The sequence below is a fragment of the Apiospora hydei genome (assembly GCF_038363865.1).
Source record: "Apiospora hydei strain CBS 114990 chromosome Unknown utg000009l_segment0_segment0, whole genome shotgun sequence".
Taxonomy (NCBI): Eukaryota; Fungi; Ascomycota; class Sordariomycetes; order Amphisphaeriales; family Apiosporaceae; genus Apiospora; species Apiospora hydei.
In genome coordinates, this window is record NW_027117368.1 from 5,253,646 (window position 1) to 5,272,055 (window position 18,410).

Consider the following 18,410-nt stretch of genomic DNA (forward strand, 5'->3'; position numbering starts at 1 on the left):
CATCGACCGACATCACCACCTCCCAGAAGACGGCGCGAGCGACGACCCAGCTCACGTGGTATCGGATCGATCTTCATCTTTGACATTAAAACTCTACCTTAAACATGGGATTGTTTCTGATCTACTTTTCATCCTAGGATCCTTCCGTCATCTCGCAGGCAGGAGGTATCGATTGAGTTGAAGCAGGGTCTTTTCTCTCCGTTCCCATCGTCTCCAACCACCGACCTCAACTTCCAAGGTTCCCCGCAAACAGGCTCGGCCCCCACTACTGTAGGTACTTTAGGTATCATATTCCCGGCCTACTGCTGCTGTGTGGTCCAGTTGCCAGCCCACCACCACCTAATACTTGCTTGCTGCGAACCCTCCGACGACTTGCCTGTATTTTTGTGGCCCCAACCACCACTTTGGGTTTTGTTTCGTTTGGTTTCCTCCCAAGCTGCCCTGGCCGGCCCCTTCTTCGTCATCCAGGCGTACCCAAACTCTGGGATCTCTTCCTCTTACCGGTAACTCAACCCCCGATTCCGTTTTTCCAGAAAAGCACCAGACCACACATCATCAGCCACCAAGAGCTTCTTTCTCACTTCATCATCCTCTCCCCAATCCTCCACCCGCCACATTCTCTCAAACTCTTACAAACACACACTCACACATTACATTACCCCGCCACCGCGATCCATCAAAGCGCAAGCAGCTGCACAATAAACAACAACAAACCTAACTGCTCGCATAGCTCAGACGAACAAGTCCAGTCAAGAGTCATCAACACCGCAATCATGGCGACTGTAGAAACCAGCCCTAGAGTTGTCCACTCCCCTCCGCCGACTGCTGCGGCCCAGAGACCGCGGGGTATGTTCATCTCTAGCGTCCCGTCGTTGTCGATATGCACTAGGCATGCAAGGCTAACAACATCCGACCAGGCATCCTCAAGAACTCCTACCAGAAGTCCCCGCCGACATCGCCAATCAAGGAGAAAGACATCACCGAGAAGGAGCTTACCATCGTCAACACACAAGCAAACGCCGGCCACCGCCGATCCTCCAGCGCCGCCTCTCGTCCCTCAGGTTCTCGCCGCCAATCTTCGCGCACCCCCTCTGCGACCGCCGGCGATGATGCGACCGACGAGAACCAACAGCGCCTCAAGTGGGACGAGGCCAATCTGTACCTGACGGAGCAGGAGCGCACGTCGACCATGAAGATCACGGAGCCCAAGACGCCCTATGCCAAGCAGTATGACCCGGCCGAGGACCCCGACGACGAGGACATGGAAATGGGCGATGGCGGCGGCCGCGGCGAGGACATCCCCGGCCTGAGCCTGGGCGAGCCCGAGGAGGAGGTGCCCGAGGACGAGTTCGGCCCGCCCGGCAGCCGCAAGACGAGCAAGGTCCACGTTAACGACGAAGACGCGACGCCGATCCACGATGCTGAAAACGACATGCTCGGCATGACCCTGAGGAGCGCGAGAAGCACAAGCGCTTCGAGCAGCTCCGCAAGAAGCACTACGAGATGCGCGAGGCCGTCGGCCTGCTCGGCCACCCCGAGATCGTGGATGAGGACGCCGACGACGACGGCGGTAGCAGCGACGAGCGGGCTGTCCCGCCCATGCCTAAGCTGCCCCCCGGCATCAACGGCTCGTCATAGTTGTTTCCTGATCCCATCCTGGTCTGGCGGTCCCCTCGAGCCTCTTAGATCAAGAATCAGAGCAGGGAGGCCAGTAAGGACCGAGTCGGCCAATGGAAGAAAGAAGGAGAACAGGGGGATGACTTATGAAGCAACAACAGAAGACGGATTTGGGCTGCATTGGGGTTCTGGAGTTTCTATAGGTACACACATCTCATCAGCAACGCAGCATTGTCCACACGATGTCGCGCCAACAACTTTTCGCAAGCGATGAGGCCGGAGTAAGGAATATTGACACTGGCGTCGTTTCTTGGAATGAATTGAATTTGCTCTCGATATACTTCTTCGCGTGTTGTTTGATACGTTTTTCTATGGCAATCAGGCAGGAGTGGAGGGGAAGATTCGAGGGTGAGCATGGTCGTGCGCGCGTCTTTTGACAGCAGCACACCAAGCGGCTCAGATGAGGACAATTGGCGGCTTGAGAGCGCATTTGAGCAAGATACATATGTAATTTCGCATGAGCTATCCACGATGAGCAAAATGGAAGCATTTTTCTCGCCTTCGATATTTCGATATACAGGCTACCCCTATTCGACCTATGCTGAGGGCAAGGTTGGTTCTTCGAATAGGGGTACCTCCTATCTTTCGACCCATTGGTGGTACTGGCTGCTCTGGCTCGCACTGACCCCTATTAAAGTGTCAACTACAACTCTCAATGCCCCTCAAAAGTCAACATATGTAAATTAACGCTATGCCAAAATTTGGTTGAGTTTTGTATTCTATATTGCTCTCATTCGCTACCTATGCTGGAGCTCTTCCAAAATCATAGGCACGCTTCTTCTGTGCGAAGCATGTTGTTGTAGATTGCTTGTAGTACATTGCCCTCTGTAGCTCGTCCTCCCCTAATTCACCGTATCATATTATTGATAAGTAGGTAGGTAAAGGAGATTGGGTAGCTGACTGAGATCATGAGGTGTGGGCGGGTGGTCATTATCATGGGTTCCTTCTCTCTCCTTCTCTCTTCCGTTTACAGGAGTCCCTTGCGCGCCAGCTCGACCTTGCGCGCCGCCTCGCCTGCCTTGAAGCCACCCTTAGACACGCAGAGGCGGTGGCCGTCGCCCGTCTCGAACTTGTCCTCGTTGGCGGGGAAGGGGCAGGGGCAGTGGTGCGGAAAGTGGACGCATGCTAGATCGGGAAGTATCGTCAGCATTTCTGTCTCTCCTTTTGGTAGTTCGTTTGCCGCGACATCGCGCCGATCCGGCGGCGGCGATGGCGACCGTGGGCTACAAGCTTGCACCGCAGCGGCTTGGTTCGAATTTCTTCTTACCTAGCGTGTCGGGGCACAGGTAGTTCTCGCACGGGTAGTTGTCGTAGTTCTGCTGGTACAGGCTCGAGTCGCTCGGCACGTTCTGCTGTTGTCGCTGCTGCTGCTGCCGGGCTTGCTGTTGCTGGCTGCCCCCACCACCGCCGCCGCCGAACATCTGGTCGAAGAAGCCGAACTGCGCGGACGCTGTCGCGGAGAAGAGGGCGAGTAGGAGGATAGAAATGAGGGACTTCATCTTGGGTGGTTCGTTTTCTGGCCGCACTTTCGTTTGCGAGTAGTTGAGAAACTTGGATTCCTTCGCAAACGAATACACCGAATTGAATGCAAGATTAATGGCGTACCTATGCTCCCGGCGACCCTGTCACCCAAGTGGAATTCATGCCACTTGGAGCTTTGCTGTCCAGTACAGGGATCACTTATCGTTATCGGAGCTATTTACTGGGGCATTGGCAGGGGTCGGGGTCGAACTAGCAGGCTTAGGTAAGCGGAAATTTTCCCTGGTTTGCTCCGAGCTTCAGCAATTGAATGGAGACAGGCCTCTCTTGTAGCGGGAGAGGAAGATACCCCGACGACGACGACGACGACGACAATTACGACGCAACCGACGTTAACGAAATCATGAGCCTCACACAATTGCGGCGGCCAATCGTGGCTGTAGCTTGTGGTGCTTCTTCCGCTGCCAGATCCGCCGCGGCGACGGGCCCGTTGAGGCAATTGCAGGACGTCTTTGCGCAGCTGCGGATAGGAGGACCCTCCGCAAAGGTCGAAGGTCGCCGATATGCCGCCGTCAAGAGTCAGGGACAGTACAAGATAAGGGACACAAGCGTGATCCCCAAGAAGCTGGGTGCTAAGAAGTCGGGCGGTACGTTTGCCATTCTTCGTTTTTGCCGATCTACCGAAACCCACATTGGGCATACTACGACGACCATACATACATTTTTATATCTCGACATTCTGTCTATCTACCGTGCAATTGGCTTGTGTGGGGAAGTGCTTGCTGACACGACCTTCCTTTTAGACTCCTACGTTATCCCCGGCAACATCATATACAAGCAACGCGGCACGAAATGGTGGCCCGGCGAGAACGTCGGCATGGGCCGTGACCACACCCTCTTCGCCAAGGTGACGGGCTACGTCAAGTACTACAAGGACCCGGCGAAGCACCCAGACCGCTCCTACATCGGCGTCGTCTTCAACAAGGAGGACAAGCTGCCGTACCCGCTGCACGCGATGCGGCGGCGCAAGCTGGGCATGACGGCCTCAGCCATCACCCCGCCCGCGCCCGAGCCCGAGATCTCCGCATCCGGCATCCCGACGACCGTGGTCCGCCGCGGCGAGGGCCGCAAGCCGAGCCCGCGCGACGAGCGCGTCTACAAGCTGCAGGAGTCCGGGTACAGCTACCGCGAGGAGAACTGGCGCCTGGGCACGCTGGTGCGCACCGAGAAGCGCAAGATGGGCTCGCGCCGCACCGCCATGAAGCACCGCCGCCGCCGCGCCGAGGAGCTGCTCGTCGAGATGCGCAAGATGCGCGAGGACAAGATCGCCCGCCGCAAGGAGGCCCTCGACGCCCAGCGCGCCGCCCGCCAGAAGAAGTACCGCGAGTACCTCGCCCGCCAGAAGGCGGCCGGCAAGTCGCCCGAGACGCCGTCGCCGTCGCCGCAGACTGCGTAGAGTGGATGAGGGGGGAAGGGAGGTAGGAATGGGAAAAGGATATCCAGAGCGGAGGGTGTTGTGCCGTAGCATTTACGAAACATCGGGGTCTTTGTGGTGTTTATGGCGAATGCGTGTTTCCGGACATGTGGCAAAGGAAGCATGCGAAGAGGTACGGCCGAGGGCCTGCCTGTATCAAACTGTATATTGAATTCTAGATCTGTAAGATACATCTGTTCAGACCACAATATGCTTCGTGAGTGCTCTGGAAGTAGCCAACTGGCTTGCCTCGGTACAATGATACCTAAGGTGCCTGTATGCCTTGGACTAGAGTAATAGTCAAGCAATCCCTTCAATAATAACACAAATACAATTAAGTACACCAGAATCTTCTTGTGATAGTCACGCTTACGTTAATGAGAACTGCGAGGTTTGCTATACTCACTCCTGGTGCACCAATGTTATTATTCCATGGCACCTCCATTGTCTAAGCCTCTAGGTAGTATAGCAGCCGTGCGGCAGATCAATTGTCGTGACGCTCCTTGGTGCGGTCTGCCCCTTGCTCAAAGCCGCGGCCGCCGACCCGCGCGGCCCGGTCTCCACCCCCAAGCTGATGGCCTCCTCAGCCCCGAAACGTAAGCCTTAATGTGACCTCAAGGACAAGCCAAAGTCTTCGTCGTAGTACCACCTGATTCCCTCGCGTGCGTATTGTGCCTCTAGTTCCCGCTCGTCCACCGCGTCACCATCTGACATCTCCTCGCAGCGCTGCCGGAATAGCTTCAGCAGTACACGCTCAGGCTCGGTATATTCTTCCCAGATGCGAGGGTCGCCGACCCAGGTGCCAAGAAGCGGGATGGGGTGCTCAGCAAGCGGAAAGGCTTGCGGTCCAGGTCGTTGTTGGATCTTACGGCATATGGCCCGGTCGTCGGCATCGAGGCCTGCCAACAGGTCTTGTGATGGGTCGATTTGCTGAGCGTAGAACAAAACTTCTGCCGCATGAACGCAGAAGCTATCGCCACACACATCGAAGCCACAGTCATCCCAGTCGGTGTCGACGAGGTAAAGAACGTCCATGTCGCGAGATCTGTACGTCATGTACCTCGCCAGGGAGGGAAGGCAGTCGAGATACTGGCCATAGTGGAAAAAGGCAAATGCCCGGTAGAGATGCGCCTCTCGGCGCTGGCTATCTATAATGACGGGGTAGTCGAAAGTTTGGTGGGCTGCGCGGACACTCTTGGCAAATATGTTGGGTGTCTTGTTGTCGACCATGTTTTCGTACGATGTATACTTGCTCAGTTTCGTTAAGTATTTGTGCACACAGCGACTGAAGCCGATGGCTAGTTCAGTTTCCAAGTATACCATGCTATTCCATTCTCGTGTGCCACTTTTACTAAAGTACTCCTCATAGTTGCTGTAGAGCTTGCCAAGCCAAAAATGGCACATTGCATCTGAGAATCGTCCGTTCAGTTCAGCATTTCGGCCTTGATGCTGGAAACATTGCTTCATGGTGATGAGGTCGCTGATCCGGTGCAATAAGCGCATTGTGCGGGATGACAGCGTTAACAGATTGGCATTGTTCTCAGAACCGGGAGGATAGGGACTGCTGAGGTCTCGTAGGTAACGAAGAGGTTCGACCAGGTTGCTGAAACTGGACCCGGAAAGTGAAGTGCTGGGAAGCGCTTGAACAATGACACGAGCGTCGTCGTGAACTTTTCTCATGATATCTTGGACGAAAAGCCAATATGCCAAGGGATGGTATGCAAATATGCATGTTCTGCCGTCCGAGATGGTACTGGGATTTTGCGACCGGAGCCGGTCATCCAGAAACGGAGCGCAACTGAACTGTTCAATCGTTGTGAGATCGGCTCCGGGAATCGCTTGTATGGGACCCAAGGCTGGTGCGACCAGTATCCGCGAGGGCTATGCTCGTCAAAGCCAACACAGCCCTCGTCCATATCGACATGAGTGACAGAAACCCAATGATTCTTTTTGACCAGACAATCCAAGGATTCTGCTCGGATCTGCCGATTCACGCGAGTGATGGCCAAGTCTTGCAAGTCGACGCCATTGTACTCGTTGCGATCCTCGTAGTCGAAATGCTGATCGACCGTGACCAAGTAGCCATAGATATGGTCGCGGAGCTCTCGAGGGATCCCGAGGAAACTGGGAGGGTTGTACTGTCTGCTTGATGAATGGGTGCTGCTCGAAGCATCCAAAGATGCCTGAGGAGAAGTTGGGTTACTCATTTTCGTTCGAGAGCCATTGTCCTGTAGGACACGAATCGATTAGTGGTCTGACTGAACGATTTACTAAGGCGTGACTCTTTTTTTGTTGTTGTTGTTCTTTTGCTTTTCGACTCATACCAGAGTAGGCCAGTAGAAGCAAGTGACTCAAAACCAACAAACCCAACACATGTGCTAAGGCGTGACAGCAGTCTTTCTTAAATTCCGAAAGAAGTGAGGTTTCCAAAATCGAAAGCGAATTATGTCTTGCAAGAAGAGGTATAAATACCTTGACTGAGGTCCAATAGAAGGTTGTGCAGTGCTTTATTTATTGAAGTAAAAACTGCTAATTCAATAGCAAGGGACGGTCATGAAATTTCTTGTACTAGTCCACTCTGGTACTCTTATAAGAGACCCGTTCGTTATAATTGAATGTGGAATAAATCAAGAGTACGTAAAGAAAGCGTGTAAGCCTACTATAACTAGTACCTGCGTAAGAAACTTGTGATATTTAATGCTGCAAGGCATTGAATACAGCAGCACCCGTCCCATGTTCTCTATAAAGGCAAGGCACGCCACCACATCTTTATGCATTCTTTTCTCACTCACCAACCAGCTTCCGACCGCAGACGTCACAGCCGAGTATCTAATAGCTCATTGCTTCCTACACCCGCAAAGCGAATAGCCTCATCAACTCGACAATACAATGGCGCATGAGTCGGCTATTCCCACTGCGGATAGCCCAGCTATCGACGACCGAAGTCTACTCGGCGTCCCCTTGGAGATTCGGCGACAAATCTATAGCCACTTTGTCACCATCGACCAGGACTTTGAGCATGAAGGAGACGCCGAGTATCCCGGCGAATGTATCGGCGTCACAGTTCTCCACGTTAATCGCCAAATCCGAGAGGAAGCCTGGAACTGTCTCATCACAATGAATCTATGGATTCGTGTGAGTGTCGCCGAATCGACAAATTCGGCGACATTTAGACTGCCAGATTTGGACGAGCAGCGTCAGTCCTTTCTCCCCTATAATGGAGTTTCAGAGGAGCACTCCGAGCGCCTCGCCAAAGCAACTGGAATCCATATCTGGATCGGCGAATCCGATGCGGCTGATGACAATGGCGATCTTGACAGCAGTAGATGCCGCGAGTCTGTCATGGTTGCCTATCATCCTCTACACTACAACATGTTCCTTGACAGCCTTGCAGGAAAGGTCGCCAAGTTCGGTTCGCTCACTATTCAGGTGCATCCTGACACGATGTCCAACAAGTCTCGCTTTGAGAAACTTCTGGAGCCTCTGTGCGCTCTGCGGGGAGTCGAGGATGTGTCATTTGCTGGGGTTGAGGATTGTGCTGCATTACAGTCACTTGCCCAGGACATGCGGCGTCCGTTGCTCATAGCTGATGAGGATTCGGATGAGGATTCAGATGAGGAGGATAATGAGGATCGCCGAACCGATATCTTAGAGCTCATCAAGATCCAGCAATACCACCAGCGTCTTGGACGCAACGCCGAGCTCCAAGGTCGCTACTCGGATGCCATGTGCTATTACCAAGTCGGCGGTTGGGTCAAGGCTAGGTTCCCAGAGGCGGACGGCCGTTTGGAAGGCTCATCGGAGTATAATACCTGCCTCCATCTAGCGACAGAGCTCCTCCTTGGTTTCGGCCGCAGCACACATAAATACGTAACCCAGACCAAGAGACTGTCACCGGACAGTACCCTTTACTCCCAAGTCCTGCCGGAAACCATCCAGACTTGTATCGCTTCTTGCTCCGATGCCCTCGAGTTCATCGGACTGAGCGATTCGCAGCGCCGAGAAGCACACTTGTACCGAGTTTTCGCCTTGTTTCGCGTCGCCGAGTACTTGAACACCCTTTCCCGTCGCGACAGACGATCGAGCCCTTACCTTCCAACCCAATACTATCGCCGATCCTCTCGTGGCCCTGGACGTCGCCGACACGACCATGTTGGAGCAGCTCGCGATGCTGCAGCGCGTGATCTGTTCTATGCCAAGAACGTCGACCCGTTCCACGATATACTGGCTGATCTTGATGAGGATGACCAAGCCATATATCGCCGAATCGACGACCTATTGGCGGCTCGGCGTTTCAAGATTGTGAACCACGAGGTGCCGCTGCTAGGAACTTGGTCTGGCGACCCCCGACATCTGGGAGGACTGGGAGAATTTGTTCCCGCAACGATGGCTTCTGATGAAGCTATTTCGACTGCGGCTGGACCAGGACTCAGGTAGTGAAGAGGAGTTGGAGATGGAGTACGCCGATGAGGGCATCACTTGGAGTCGCGATTCGGACGAACTGGAGATAACTTCCGAAACCTGGTAGCCCACCCGAGCATCCCTATTGTCTCATGACAAATATGAGACTTTGCTCACAGACATCCTTCTCTTTCGTCGTTGGCAGCACTGCAGGAACGTGGGTTCAGTCCACGGTTCATGAGAATTGTACACTAGATGAGGTTGAGCTGGCATTTGCTACATGGTCTTGCCGCTTGCACGTCACATTGCTTTGAGCCTCAGCAACCCTTGAGTGCTGTGCTTCGTCTGGCTCAGACCTCGGTGCTTCTTCCAGCTTAGACCTCGAGCTCTAGATAGCTGGAAAGCGCGAAGATGAAGATGCCGCGTTAATACACAAATAATCATACTACACATCCCCGTAGTTCAAAGCACTTCATTGATATAAATCTTGATCAGTTAATCATAAGATATTATTGTGCAATACAGGTTAGTGATGGGTTAATGTTGCGTGAAGAATCTGTGTAGGCCTACCATGGTATTTTCTATACAGGTTTGCTACATTGAATCCAAATCATTGAATACAACGCAGCCATTTTTTCTCTATAAAGACAAGTCACAACACCACACTTCGGCGATTGCCTCTTCCTTTCATCAACCAACTCGGCAGGTCACAACTGTCACTGCCAGCAATCTTGCAATCTCACAATCTCGCAACCGATTGCTCCCTACACCAAGCAAGTGAGTAATCCCTTCAGGTTTACCAAACCAAATCATGATGGCAGCCTGCAATAAATAACCATCTGCACCCGCTGCCTTTCTCATGCTGTCTGCGACCTACCAAAGATCATCATCTTTGGTCAACTTTATATAGACACCTGTGCTTGAACTAACCCGATTCCTTTCCTCAGTTTCCCTTCGCCTTTGGCTCCCACTCGGTAGAACCGAGTCACGATCCCTGTTATCCAGCTGTCACCATTTCCGGCGACAACCCTCAGATACCGACAGAAGACACAAGAACTTCAAGACACGCCATCATGCCAGCAGGTGGCGACCAAGTCCCAACCATGGAAGTGCAAGCCTGCGTGGAGGCCCGTTCTGGTGCTTCAAACGACATGGTTACTCCAGCAAGCCAAAGCAGCATCTCGCCTCTGTTGAGAATCCCTAAAGAGCTGCGTGACGAGATTTACGGGTACTTCCTCGTTATGGACCAGGAGCTGGTTGAGCGTCGCAGCTTGTGCATCACTGAAGGGTGGTTTAATCTTGCGACCCTTCAGATCAACCAACAAACCCGAGACGAAGCTTGGGATTGTATGATCAAAAACAATCTATGGGTCAAAGTAACCGTTGCGAGCATCAATCATTCTGACAATCCTACTATCGGCGCTGCTGGACACTGGTGCTCTGTCATCAGCCGCCGTCCGTTGCCCCAATGGGACCCATACTCCCCGTTCAATACCGCTCCAAAGGAGTATTCAGAGCGCTTAGCTAGCAAAGCCGCAGTTAGTCTATGGATGGGCGAGACTCGCGGTCCAAGCGACAAGGATCCTGTTGACGACAGCAGTACTCACCTGACCTTTGTCTTCGCCTATCATCCCCATTCCTACGGTGTATTCATCCAGGAGCTCTTTGACCATGCGTCAGAATACAAAGGTCTCCCCATAAGCCCGAGTCCGGTTACTCAGCCAGGTAGCTCCAGATTTTCCAAGCTTATCGAGCCCATGTGCATCATAAGAGACCTGGACAATGTCTGGTTCACCGGACTGGCAGAATCACCTACCCTGAAGCTGCTGGAGCAGCAAATGACGCACGTTCAATTCCGCCGTGGACCTGATAGGGATTCAGAAGTACTATCTGGACCAGGGCCGTGCTGCTGAGCTCAGTGGGCGTTACTCAGACGCGATGTGTCACTACCAGTTTGTCATTGGAGGCGACGATGGCCTGTACAGAAATTTCATGGGCGGCTTTTCGGATTCGAGACTTACCAAACTGAACAATCTGGGGATCCAACTTCACGAGGGCTCGCCGGAGTACAACAGCCTATGGCACATGAGAACTGAAATGTGCATTGGTTACGGCCGTAGCTCGCACAAGTTCCTAACTCAACTCGAGAAGTCTTTACCGAGTTGCCGTCCTCACGAACTACATTTTGGACAGGTTATTGGAGAAAGTATTGCCTGGATGCGCAAGTTTTCGAGTTCGCTGGGATGACCAGCCGCCAGCTTCGCCAGGCGCACCTCTACAGCGCCTTCGCCTTCCAGGCCGAGGCTGAATTCGTGGATCTCATTCCTGTTAAAGAGCGTCCTTGCTGGGATTTCGAATGCCCGTTCCAGCACCATAACGAAAGTCCCGCGGATGGCGAAGACGACGGTGCCGAATTCTACAAGTCCGCGGCAAAGCACCTATTCTATGCCAAGGAACTTGACCGATCGTACGACATTCTCCAAGACCTCGATGAGGACGATAAGGCTCTATGCCACAAAATCATCTCGCCCCCGCCCGAAGCCTTGGAGGTTTTGGAGCGCAAGATCCCGCTCATAGGCACCTGGAAAGTCGATCCTGAGGTCTGGCGACGGTGGGTCGAGAACGGCTCCCCTTGGATGAAGAAGCTGCTCCAACAGCGGCATATCGTCAATTCAGGTACAGAACCTATAAGCCAGGGTGCTTTGGCAGCGCAATATCGTGCTGAAGGGGTCACATGGCAGCATCCGGGAGATCCAGGTGCCCTATTTCCGTGTCTGACAATGACAACCGACAACCCGGATTATCAGGATTGAGCAGATAGCACACGTAGCTATACGATAGGTTAGGCAGAGATCGCAGCCACTTTCGTTGAAGTTTCGTTGTCTCGCAGGGCACCGACGCTGTTGTCCCTCCAGAAAGTGCATGGCTACTGTTCTGATGCTTCGAGGCTTCGATTGGCAGCGAGTAGATAGAGACTACGCTTATATAATAGTTTGGTCACGAAACAACCCAGATTTTGCGGACATACTTCATTAATGCTGAGGATGAATGCTCAATCTAATCGCGATCTATAAGATGCTTTCGTAGCTTTGCACCTTTCAAGTGCCTAACGCGATGATCCAGTACGTACGTCCTTCCCATATCCTCATATGTGTAAGGATGGTATCGTAGTACCAAGCGCATGTATCCTGATTCACACACCACACCTCCTTCCATATGGCCAACGAAGCAAGGCACATATTGCTAATGTGGCATCATCGTCTAGGGTATTGCTCAGTTGTTGTTACCCAACTCCGAGCGGTTTCGCTGGAGCTCGGCGATTTGCCCTTGAAGCATGAGAATGAACTGATCCCGGGCATCCTTCTCCTGCTGGTGGTTCCTCGCGCATCGCCTGCACAGTTCTCTCATGGTGCTGCTGCAGGTTGCGTATGATGCCGCGCTTGTGGTGAGCGATGCTGTTGACTGCGCCCGTTACGCCGTCGTCGGGGCGGGACGCCTGCTGTCCCAGAGGGACCCCGCGGGGACCGGCTTGGGCTCCGTAGCTGTGGCCTAGAGGAGACGGGGTGTAGGGGGCGTTAGCGGGGCCGTAGAAACCAGGGGCTGAGGCGTTCGGGACGAAACCAGGTGTGGTGGACCAAGAGCGGTTGTTGGCAGCAGGAACCGAGACGGCGCGAGTGGCGGAGCAAGGAGTAGGAACACCGGCGAGACCAGAGGTAGGAACACCGGTGAAACCAAGAGTAGGAGGAGCAGCGGAGAAACCAGGAGTAGGAACAGTGGCGGAGTCAGGAACCGGGAGGTTGGCACCGTTCAGAAAGGATTCGGGGCTTGGACCGAAGCCGAGAAAGGGACTGAACGAGCATTGCCGGTAGCAGGACGAGCCGAGGGCATTGCAATGGAGGCAGAAGCGGGACATGAGAGTTGTCCAGGAGTACACGGGAACTGAGTCGGGCCCGATGGGCGATAGAGGGGGCGACAGAGGGGTTGGAGGAAGGAACTCTCAAGTTGCGGCGGGTTGTGGGCGGGCGGTTCTGTTCGGGCGTCTTGCCATGGGTGTCTCTCAAGTGGGCGTCGAGCTCCGCCTTGCGCTCGAAGCCCGAGCTGCAGTGGCGGCAAGGAAACTCTTTGTCGTTTTTAACCCTGTGTTAATGAAAAGTGCAGGTCAGCAAGTTTTTCTCAAGCGCCACCTCGATAAAGAACGCGGCGATATATGCGTAGTCGAGTTAAAGAGGACAACATGCATGGTGATGATCGAACGAAATAAAGCGGCTGTGCGCGAGTTCGGACGAAGCTATAGTGTTCCTGGCCTTCAGAGTCTCCAGGGGCGGTGTGCGACTTCGGACGAAAGCTGGATGTGCTGTCGCAGTTCTGGGAGTGAAAGGAAGGGAAGGGAAATTTTCCAGAGAAAGATGCACGATTTAAAACGGGTCAAGCTGTTCGTTCTCGGTGAGCAAAGAGTCGATGCAAAACAGAGTCTGGTAGCCAAAGAGGCGGTGAAAAACAAAGTCTACCAGCCGAAGAGTCGACGAAGAACAAAGTCTGCCGCTGGAAGATGTTTGGCAATCAAGGCGATCCGTCTGTACTGATTCGACATAGTTGGGTTGTTTTAATATCAATCACGCAAATTGGTTATAGAATTATACGCTGTGTAAGGTAACTTCTTTTTGGTCCTATATAATAAAAATGTGTAGTTCGTCGTAAGTCTTTTGTTCTTGTCGGGCTGTCGTGGCATCAAGCCAGAGGTAGTAAAGAAGTATCAACAATTCTAGACAAGTCGGGCATGAGCATCCCAGACACATAGAACTATGAGATTCCATGGGGCACGATATGCTGCTCTCATGTCTTGAGAAACACCGGCCTCGCCATCGTTGTGCCGCCGACGAAACATTTTCATGAAGAGAGCTCTGCCCCCGTCCCGCGTTCGTTCCAGCTATTCCAGAGGTCCGGATCACCTTTCCAAGTGCCTAGAAGAGGGATTTCTCGCTCTTCGAGCCTAAACGCCTGAGGTCCGGGCCTGGTTTGATAGCTTTGCATATTTGACGGTCCTCCTCACTCAGATTCTGTAGTACGTCGTCCCAAGAGCCTACGTTCTGCGCATAGAAAAGGCAGCGTGCCGCCAGCAGATAACAGTCGCCGCGGTATGCGCGGGAAAGGCTCAGAGGGGATCACCCTTGCGAAGTATGCGAAGCAAGACAACGCTATCCTGATCAAGGAACGGGGCGACGTGTTCGGCATAGTGGAAGAAGCCAAAATCATGGTAGAGATGGGCTGTGCAGCGCTGGGTGTCCGTAAGACCAATAAATGCCAGGGCAGACACGCAGGAGGACAAGCCCGCAAGAAGAAGTCTTTGCGTGGTGGTTTCGACCAGCGTGGCGGGAGGAGCTGTCTTTTTCAACCACAGTATGTGCTTGTGGATGCTGCGGCTGAACGCGATGTACAGCTCGGAATTTATATCATCCAGGCTATTCTCTTCTGGTGAGCCCATGAGGAAGTGTGCTGGTGTGGCGATTGTGAACTCGGAGCCAAGAGCATAATAATTTAATGCATTTGAGTACCGACCCTGAAGCTCAGCTTTGCGTCCCGTATTTCGGTAATATTCCTTGCTTGTTAATATGGCTTCTATGGTGTGCGTTGTACCGGTCATCCGTTGCATCAGGGCTTGTTTCCCGTCCTAATCGTCCATCCCTGTAAACGAGACGTTTCGAAGACCTCGGGTGGGAGACAGAGGTTCGATGGTCTTCGAGAACACGGAAGGACGTTTTATCATTGTGGGATTGACTTCCACAGTGAGATTCAAGTCGTTCACGCCGAACTGAGAGATATCCTGAACGAATGCACCATACGCCAAGGGGTGGTAGGCGAAGGTGAACGAAAATCCGTCATCCGGCACCCTGCGATTCCCGACATCCAGGCGGAAGTGGACTGCAACCTCGTTATCCAAGCGTTTCGAGTACTTGTTTGGAATTTGGTAGTGCAGCATGCGCACCAGGGGTGTCCAGCCACTGTCATCGTGGAAGTCTGTAGTCACGCGAATCCATAAGTTGCCCCTAGCCATGTAGTCCCAGGCTTCGTCGCGAATTTGACGATTGATCTGGAGGAGGGAGGTTTGAAAGGTATAGAAGGTTCTTCGCACTCGAAGTGCTGGTCGACGATGACAAAATATTCGTACACCAGGTTACGAACCTCCAGTGGGATTCTGAGCAGAGGAGAGATGTCGTTCTGGGAAGTTGGGGTCTCCATTGTCGTGTAGGACGCGGCCGCAGCGATGACCAGTGAGCCAGAGGAAAGTTAGTGATACCTGGGTAAATAAAAGTAGATAAGATGAGTGAAAATCTCCTCTCGGGGAACTGGTTAAATAGCTTGCATTTGGATTCAAATCGGAGATGATGTTGCTAGAGTTTATTTGCAATCTGGATGCTTCCCATCTTCACAAACCTTGTTCCGCCGGATCCCCATTTCAGGGCCTGGTAGAAGGTTATTCGCCATATCTATCAAGGAGACCCAACTAGAGAAGCTACTTGATTCCCTACCTTTAATGGACATGGACAGGACAGCCAGCCTCAAGCAGGAGACTCCAAAGGCTTTCTATCCAGCATCCTGACCGCGGTGTTCTAAGTAAATTTAGGACAAGTCCCCAGGCTACTGATGCAATGGAGCTCATATGATACAGGATCATCAATCTGGCAGCGCTTCCCACTCATATATACAGGCCGTACTCGCGTACATGTTACAAAGGGAGGCATTCCTAGACAGGCGCTCATAGCAACTTGTAATTCTAACGGTAGCGACGCATGGCTGAATAAAATCTTTGGACAGTCCTTTGGTGAGCATAGTAAGATGTAGTATAGTGGTTAAGTTAGAAGGTGGGCATTAAATGTGTTACCACCCCTTTTCGATTTTTGATGTTGCAACTAGGTTATGATCTTCGAACCCCACGTTACATTTTCCAGGCCGCCCTCGAAGCCGATCTGTCCAACCAGACTCCGGGGTACGAGGAGACTGTGTGAAGTAGATACTCTACAAGATTGTACCCAACCAAATCACATGTGTTATTAGAAAGGGTCAAGCGAAAGGCCAGAGGAAGAGCCATGACTCCTGTGGCGGTATCCTTTTGTACGATGCGCCCGAAGCATCGGAACTTTTAACAGAACGCGTTTTATATCGAGACGGCCTAGATGGAATTAGCACTTGAAGTATGTGGCTCAATGACTTGTGGCATATCTGAACTAAATGATTCTTATCACTAAGCCCGAGGTGCCGAACTTAATAGACCCCAACGTGTTCACATACTTGATTATATTTTAGTATTGATCTTACTATCCAATGTATACGTAGAGGACGAAAAATTGCAATATGTGGCCGAGTCTAACACGCCACTGTACATGTCCCCTCTCCGATCCCCTACTACAACACACCCCCGGCCATTCTCCGCGTCCCCTTCGCTGGGCGACGATGAGACGCCCTTGAACTCCCCGTGGTGCACGTGCGCCTTGTGCTCCTCGGTCTCCTCGTAGGCGATGAGCAGCTCGCCGTTCTTGCCGTAGCGTTGGGGCTCATTGCGCGCGACGTTGACGACCTGGAAGTAGGCCGCGGCGCCGTCCACCTTGTGGGAAAATGGCGTCCATCTCCTCGAGGGAGCGGTAGGCCGTCTCCGGGTAGAAGAAGTAGACGCTCGGCACCATGAAGGCGTTGATGACGGCGAATATGATGTAAGTCTGGTACCCGATGGTGTTGAAGGCGACTGGGGTGATCATGACGACCATGAAGTTGAATATCCAGTTGGCTGTGACGAGTCAGTATTTCATCTGTTCAGGGTTCACAACCGGAGATACTGACCTGAAGTGGACAGGGCGTTGGCAGGGGCTCGGATTCGCAGAGGGACGATCTCGGCGGGGGTACAGCCAGGTCATGCCGAGCCATCCGATGGCGAAGAAGGTGTTGAAAACGAAGAGGAAGACGACAGCGACGATCTGGCAGGGGGGCGCTGTCTTCCTGCGAGTTGGCGCCGGCAAGGATTGCCATACTGGCAGCCTGGCCGGCCGCGCCGAACAGCATAAGCTTTCTACGCCCGACCCTCTCAACCAAGTAGACAGCAGGCCACGAAGCAATAAAGTATTCCGTCCCGTTGATGGCCGCCAGAAGACGTGCCATGAAGCTGCTCATCCCGAGGCTTGCGTAGATCACAGGGGCGTAGTAGGTGATCAAATTGATGCCGGAGATTTGTTCTATCGTTGACGCGTCAGTATTGGGTCTAGAGTAAGGTGGCTGAAGGAGCGCAGCGGCGACTCACTAGAAGCAGGTCAGTATGAGTACATGTAGCTTTCATGGGGCGAGAAGATGACTTACCGGAACATCTGGTTGGTATAGCCGAGCAAGGTACGGTGGAAGTTCCTGCAGAAATGTTAGCACCTGCAGTAGACAATGACAGGGTACGGGATGACGAACCTGTCCTTTCCTTGCGTAAATAGATCGCTGAAACGGCCCTTCTTCATCTCTAGCACGGTATCCTTGATAGCGATGAACTCGTTCCTGACCTCCTTGTCATCTATACTCGTGTCCGCGAGGGCAGCAAGCACGTCAAGAGCTTCGTCTTCCTTTTCCCTGAGAACGAGCCAACGCGGCGACTCGGGTAGGTTCCTGCTAAGGGGTCAGTCACTCGGTTCTCAGACCAGACAGCACTCCAAGAGGAGAAGACGCACCAGATAGTCGCCAAGATGAACAGACAGAAGACGATCTGGAACGCCAGCGGGAAACGCCAGGCCACGCTGCCCGGGACGAAACTGAAGCCAAGATCGATCCAGTAGCTGATCATAATACCACAGGTGATGAGCGCGCCCTCGATCATGACGAGCTTGCCGCGCTTGTGCGATCGCGAGGTCTCCGGACTGCCAGGTCGGCACGGTCGACGTGTTGCCGCCGTTGCCGATACCGGTGATGACTCTGCCGACGATGAAGTGCGGTAGGGTGGTCGCCGACGCCTGCAGGATGGCGCCGATGACCATAATGGCGGTGCCGAGTATGATCATGCGCCTGCGGCCCAGCGGGTTCCCGATCCAGATGGTGATGACGGCGCCCAAGAAGCAGCCCAGATTGTAGGCCGCCACGGCGATCCCCTGAGTCTCGGAGCGCGTCGCCTGGAGAGCCTTATCGGGGGTGCCATCAGGGTCTATGTCAGGGAAGTCGTCGAGGAAGTTGCGCATCGTCAGGATGCCTCCCATGACACCTTGGTCTGCCTCTGTGTTAGTGGCCCATTATCAGAGTGCTCGTGGGAACCGAAAGGTCTTTACCATAACCAAAGAGCAGAAAGTCGCATCCTGCGATGATGCCGATGGCATAGTTGAGCTGTTTGCCACGGAGGCCGAAATAGGGCTTCATGCTGGCG

At 53.2% G+C, this 18,410-nt stretch overlaps 11 protein-coding genes across 11 annotated transcripts; 6 read left to right on the plus strand and 5 right to left on the minus strand.

Moving 5' to 3' along the window:
* Nucleotides 1–773: 773 nt before the first annotated feature.
* On the plus strand, nucleotides 774–1,638 carry PG997_013467 (uncharacterized protein; the record flags this gene model as incomplete). Its single annotated transcript, XM_066817781.1, has 3 exons — nucleotides 774–846; nucleotides 918–1,387; nucleotides 1,453–1,638. The coding sequence occupies 3 exons, from the start codon at nucleotides 774–776 to the stop codon at nucleotides 1,636–1,638; spliced, it is 729 nt and encodes a 242-aa protein (XP_066663473.1).
* Nucleotides 1,639–2,644: 1,006 nt separating this feature from the next.
* PG997_013468 (Long chronological lifespan protein 2) lies at nucleotides 2,645–3,176 on the minus strand (the record flags this gene model as incomplete). Its single annotated transcript, XM_066817782.1, has 2 exons — nucleotides 2,645–2,802; nucleotides 2,945–3,176. 2 exons carry the CDS (start codon nucleotides 3,174–3,176, stop codon nucleotides 2,645–2,647), a joined length of 390 nt encoding a protein of 129 aa, XP_066663474.1.
* A 383-nt stretch (nucleotides 3,177–3,559) lies between these two features.
* PG997_013469 (mitochondrial 54S ribosomal protein bL27m) lies at nucleotides 3,560–4,612 on the plus strand (the record flags this gene model as incomplete). The annotated part of the gene is made up of 2 exons (XM_066817783.1): nucleotides 3,560–3,803; nucleotides 3,960–4,612. The coding sequence occupies 2 exons, from the start codon at nucleotides 3,560–3,562 to the stop codon at nucleotides 4,610–4,612; spliced, it is 897 nt and encodes a 298-aa protein (XP_066663475.1).
* Nucleotides 4,613–5,233: 621 nt separating this feature from the next.
* PG997_013470 (uncharacterized protein) lies at nucleotides 5,234–6,837 on the minus strand (the record flags this gene model as incomplete). Its single annotated transcript, XM_066817784.1, has 2 exons — nucleotides 5,234–6,433; nucleotides 6,481–6,837. 2 exons carry the CDS (start codon nucleotides 6,835–6,837, stop codon nucleotides 5,234–5,236), a joined length of 1,557 nt encoding a protein of 518 aa, XP_066663476.1.
* Nucleotides 6,838–7,519: 682 nt separating this feature from the next.
* On the plus strand, nucleotides 7,520–9,158 carry PG997_013471 (uncharacterized protein; the record flags this gene model as incomplete). Its single annotated transcript, XM_066817785.1, is given in 2 exon segments — nucleotides 7,520–8,944; nucleotides 8,958–9,158. 2 exon segments carry the CDS (start codon nucleotides 7,520–7,522, stop codon nucleotides 9,156–9,158), a joined length of 1,626 nt encoding a protein of 541 aa, XP_066663477.1.
* Nucleotides 9,159–10,104: 946 nt separating this feature from the next.
* Nucleotides 10,105–10,944, plus strand: PG997_013472 (uncharacterized protein; the record flags this gene model as incomplete). The annotated part of the gene is made up of 1 exon (XM_066817786.1): nucleotides 10,105–10,944. One exon carries the CDS (start codon nucleotides 10,105–10,107, stop codon nucleotides 10,942–10,944), a length of 840 nt encoding a protein of 279 aa, XP_066663478.1.
* Nucleotides 10,945–11,274: 330 nt separating this feature from the next.
* Nucleotides 11,275–11,844, plus strand: PG997_013473 (uncharacterized protein; the record flags this gene model as incomplete). The annotated part of the gene is made up of 1 exon (XM_066817787.1): nucleotides 11,275–11,844. One exon carries the CDS (start codon nucleotides 11,275–11,277, stop codon nucleotides 11,842–11,844), a length of 570 nt encoding a protein of 189 aa, XP_066663479.1.
* Nucleotides 11,845–12,314: 470 nt separating this feature from the next.
* On the minus strand, nucleotides 12,315–12,944 carry PG997_013474 (uncharacterized protein; the record flags this gene model as incomplete). The annotated part of the gene is made up of 1 exon (XM_066817788.1): nucleotides 12,315–12,944. The coding sequence occupies one exon, from the start codon at nucleotides 12,942–12,944 to the stop codon at nucleotides 12,315–12,317; it is 630 nt and encodes a 209-aa protein (XP_066663480.1).
* Nucleotides 12,945–13,711: 767 nt separating this feature from the next.
* On the plus strand, nucleotides 13,712–14,507 carry PG997_013475 (uncharacterized protein; the record flags this gene model as incomplete). Its single annotated transcript, XM_066817789.1, has 2 exons — nucleotides 13,712–13,725; nucleotides 14,129–14,507. The coding sequence occupies 2 exons, from the start codon at nucleotides 13,712–13,714 to the stop codon at nucleotides 14,505–14,507; spliced, it is 393 nt and encodes a 130-aa protein (XP_066663481.1).
* A 192-nt stretch (nucleotides 14,508–14,699) lies between these two features.
* On the minus strand, nucleotides 14,700–15,268 carry PG997_013476 (uncharacterized protein; the record flags this gene model as incomplete). The annotated part of the gene is made up of 2 exons (XM_066817790.1): nucleotides 14,700–15,119; nucleotides 15,212–15,268. 2 exons carry the CDS (start codon nucleotides 15,266–15,268, stop codon nucleotides 14,700–14,702), a joined length of 477 nt encoding a protein of 158 aa, XP_066663482.1.
* A 1,313-nt stretch (nucleotides 15,269–16,581) lies between these two features.
* Nucleotides 16,582–18,403, minus strand: PG997_013477 (uncharacterized protein; the record flags this gene model as incomplete). The annotated part of the gene is made up of 6 exons (XM_066817791.1): nucleotides 16,582–16,811; nucleotides 16,861–17,279; nucleotides 17,375–17,419; nucleotides 17,474–17,665; nucleotides 17,753–18,257; nucleotides 18,316–18,403. The coding sequence occupies 6 exons, from the start codon at nucleotides 18,401–18,403 to the stop codon at nucleotides 16,582–16,584; spliced, it is 1,479 nt and encodes a 492-aa protein (XP_066663483.1).
* Nucleotides 18,404–18,410: the final 7 nt, after the last annotated feature.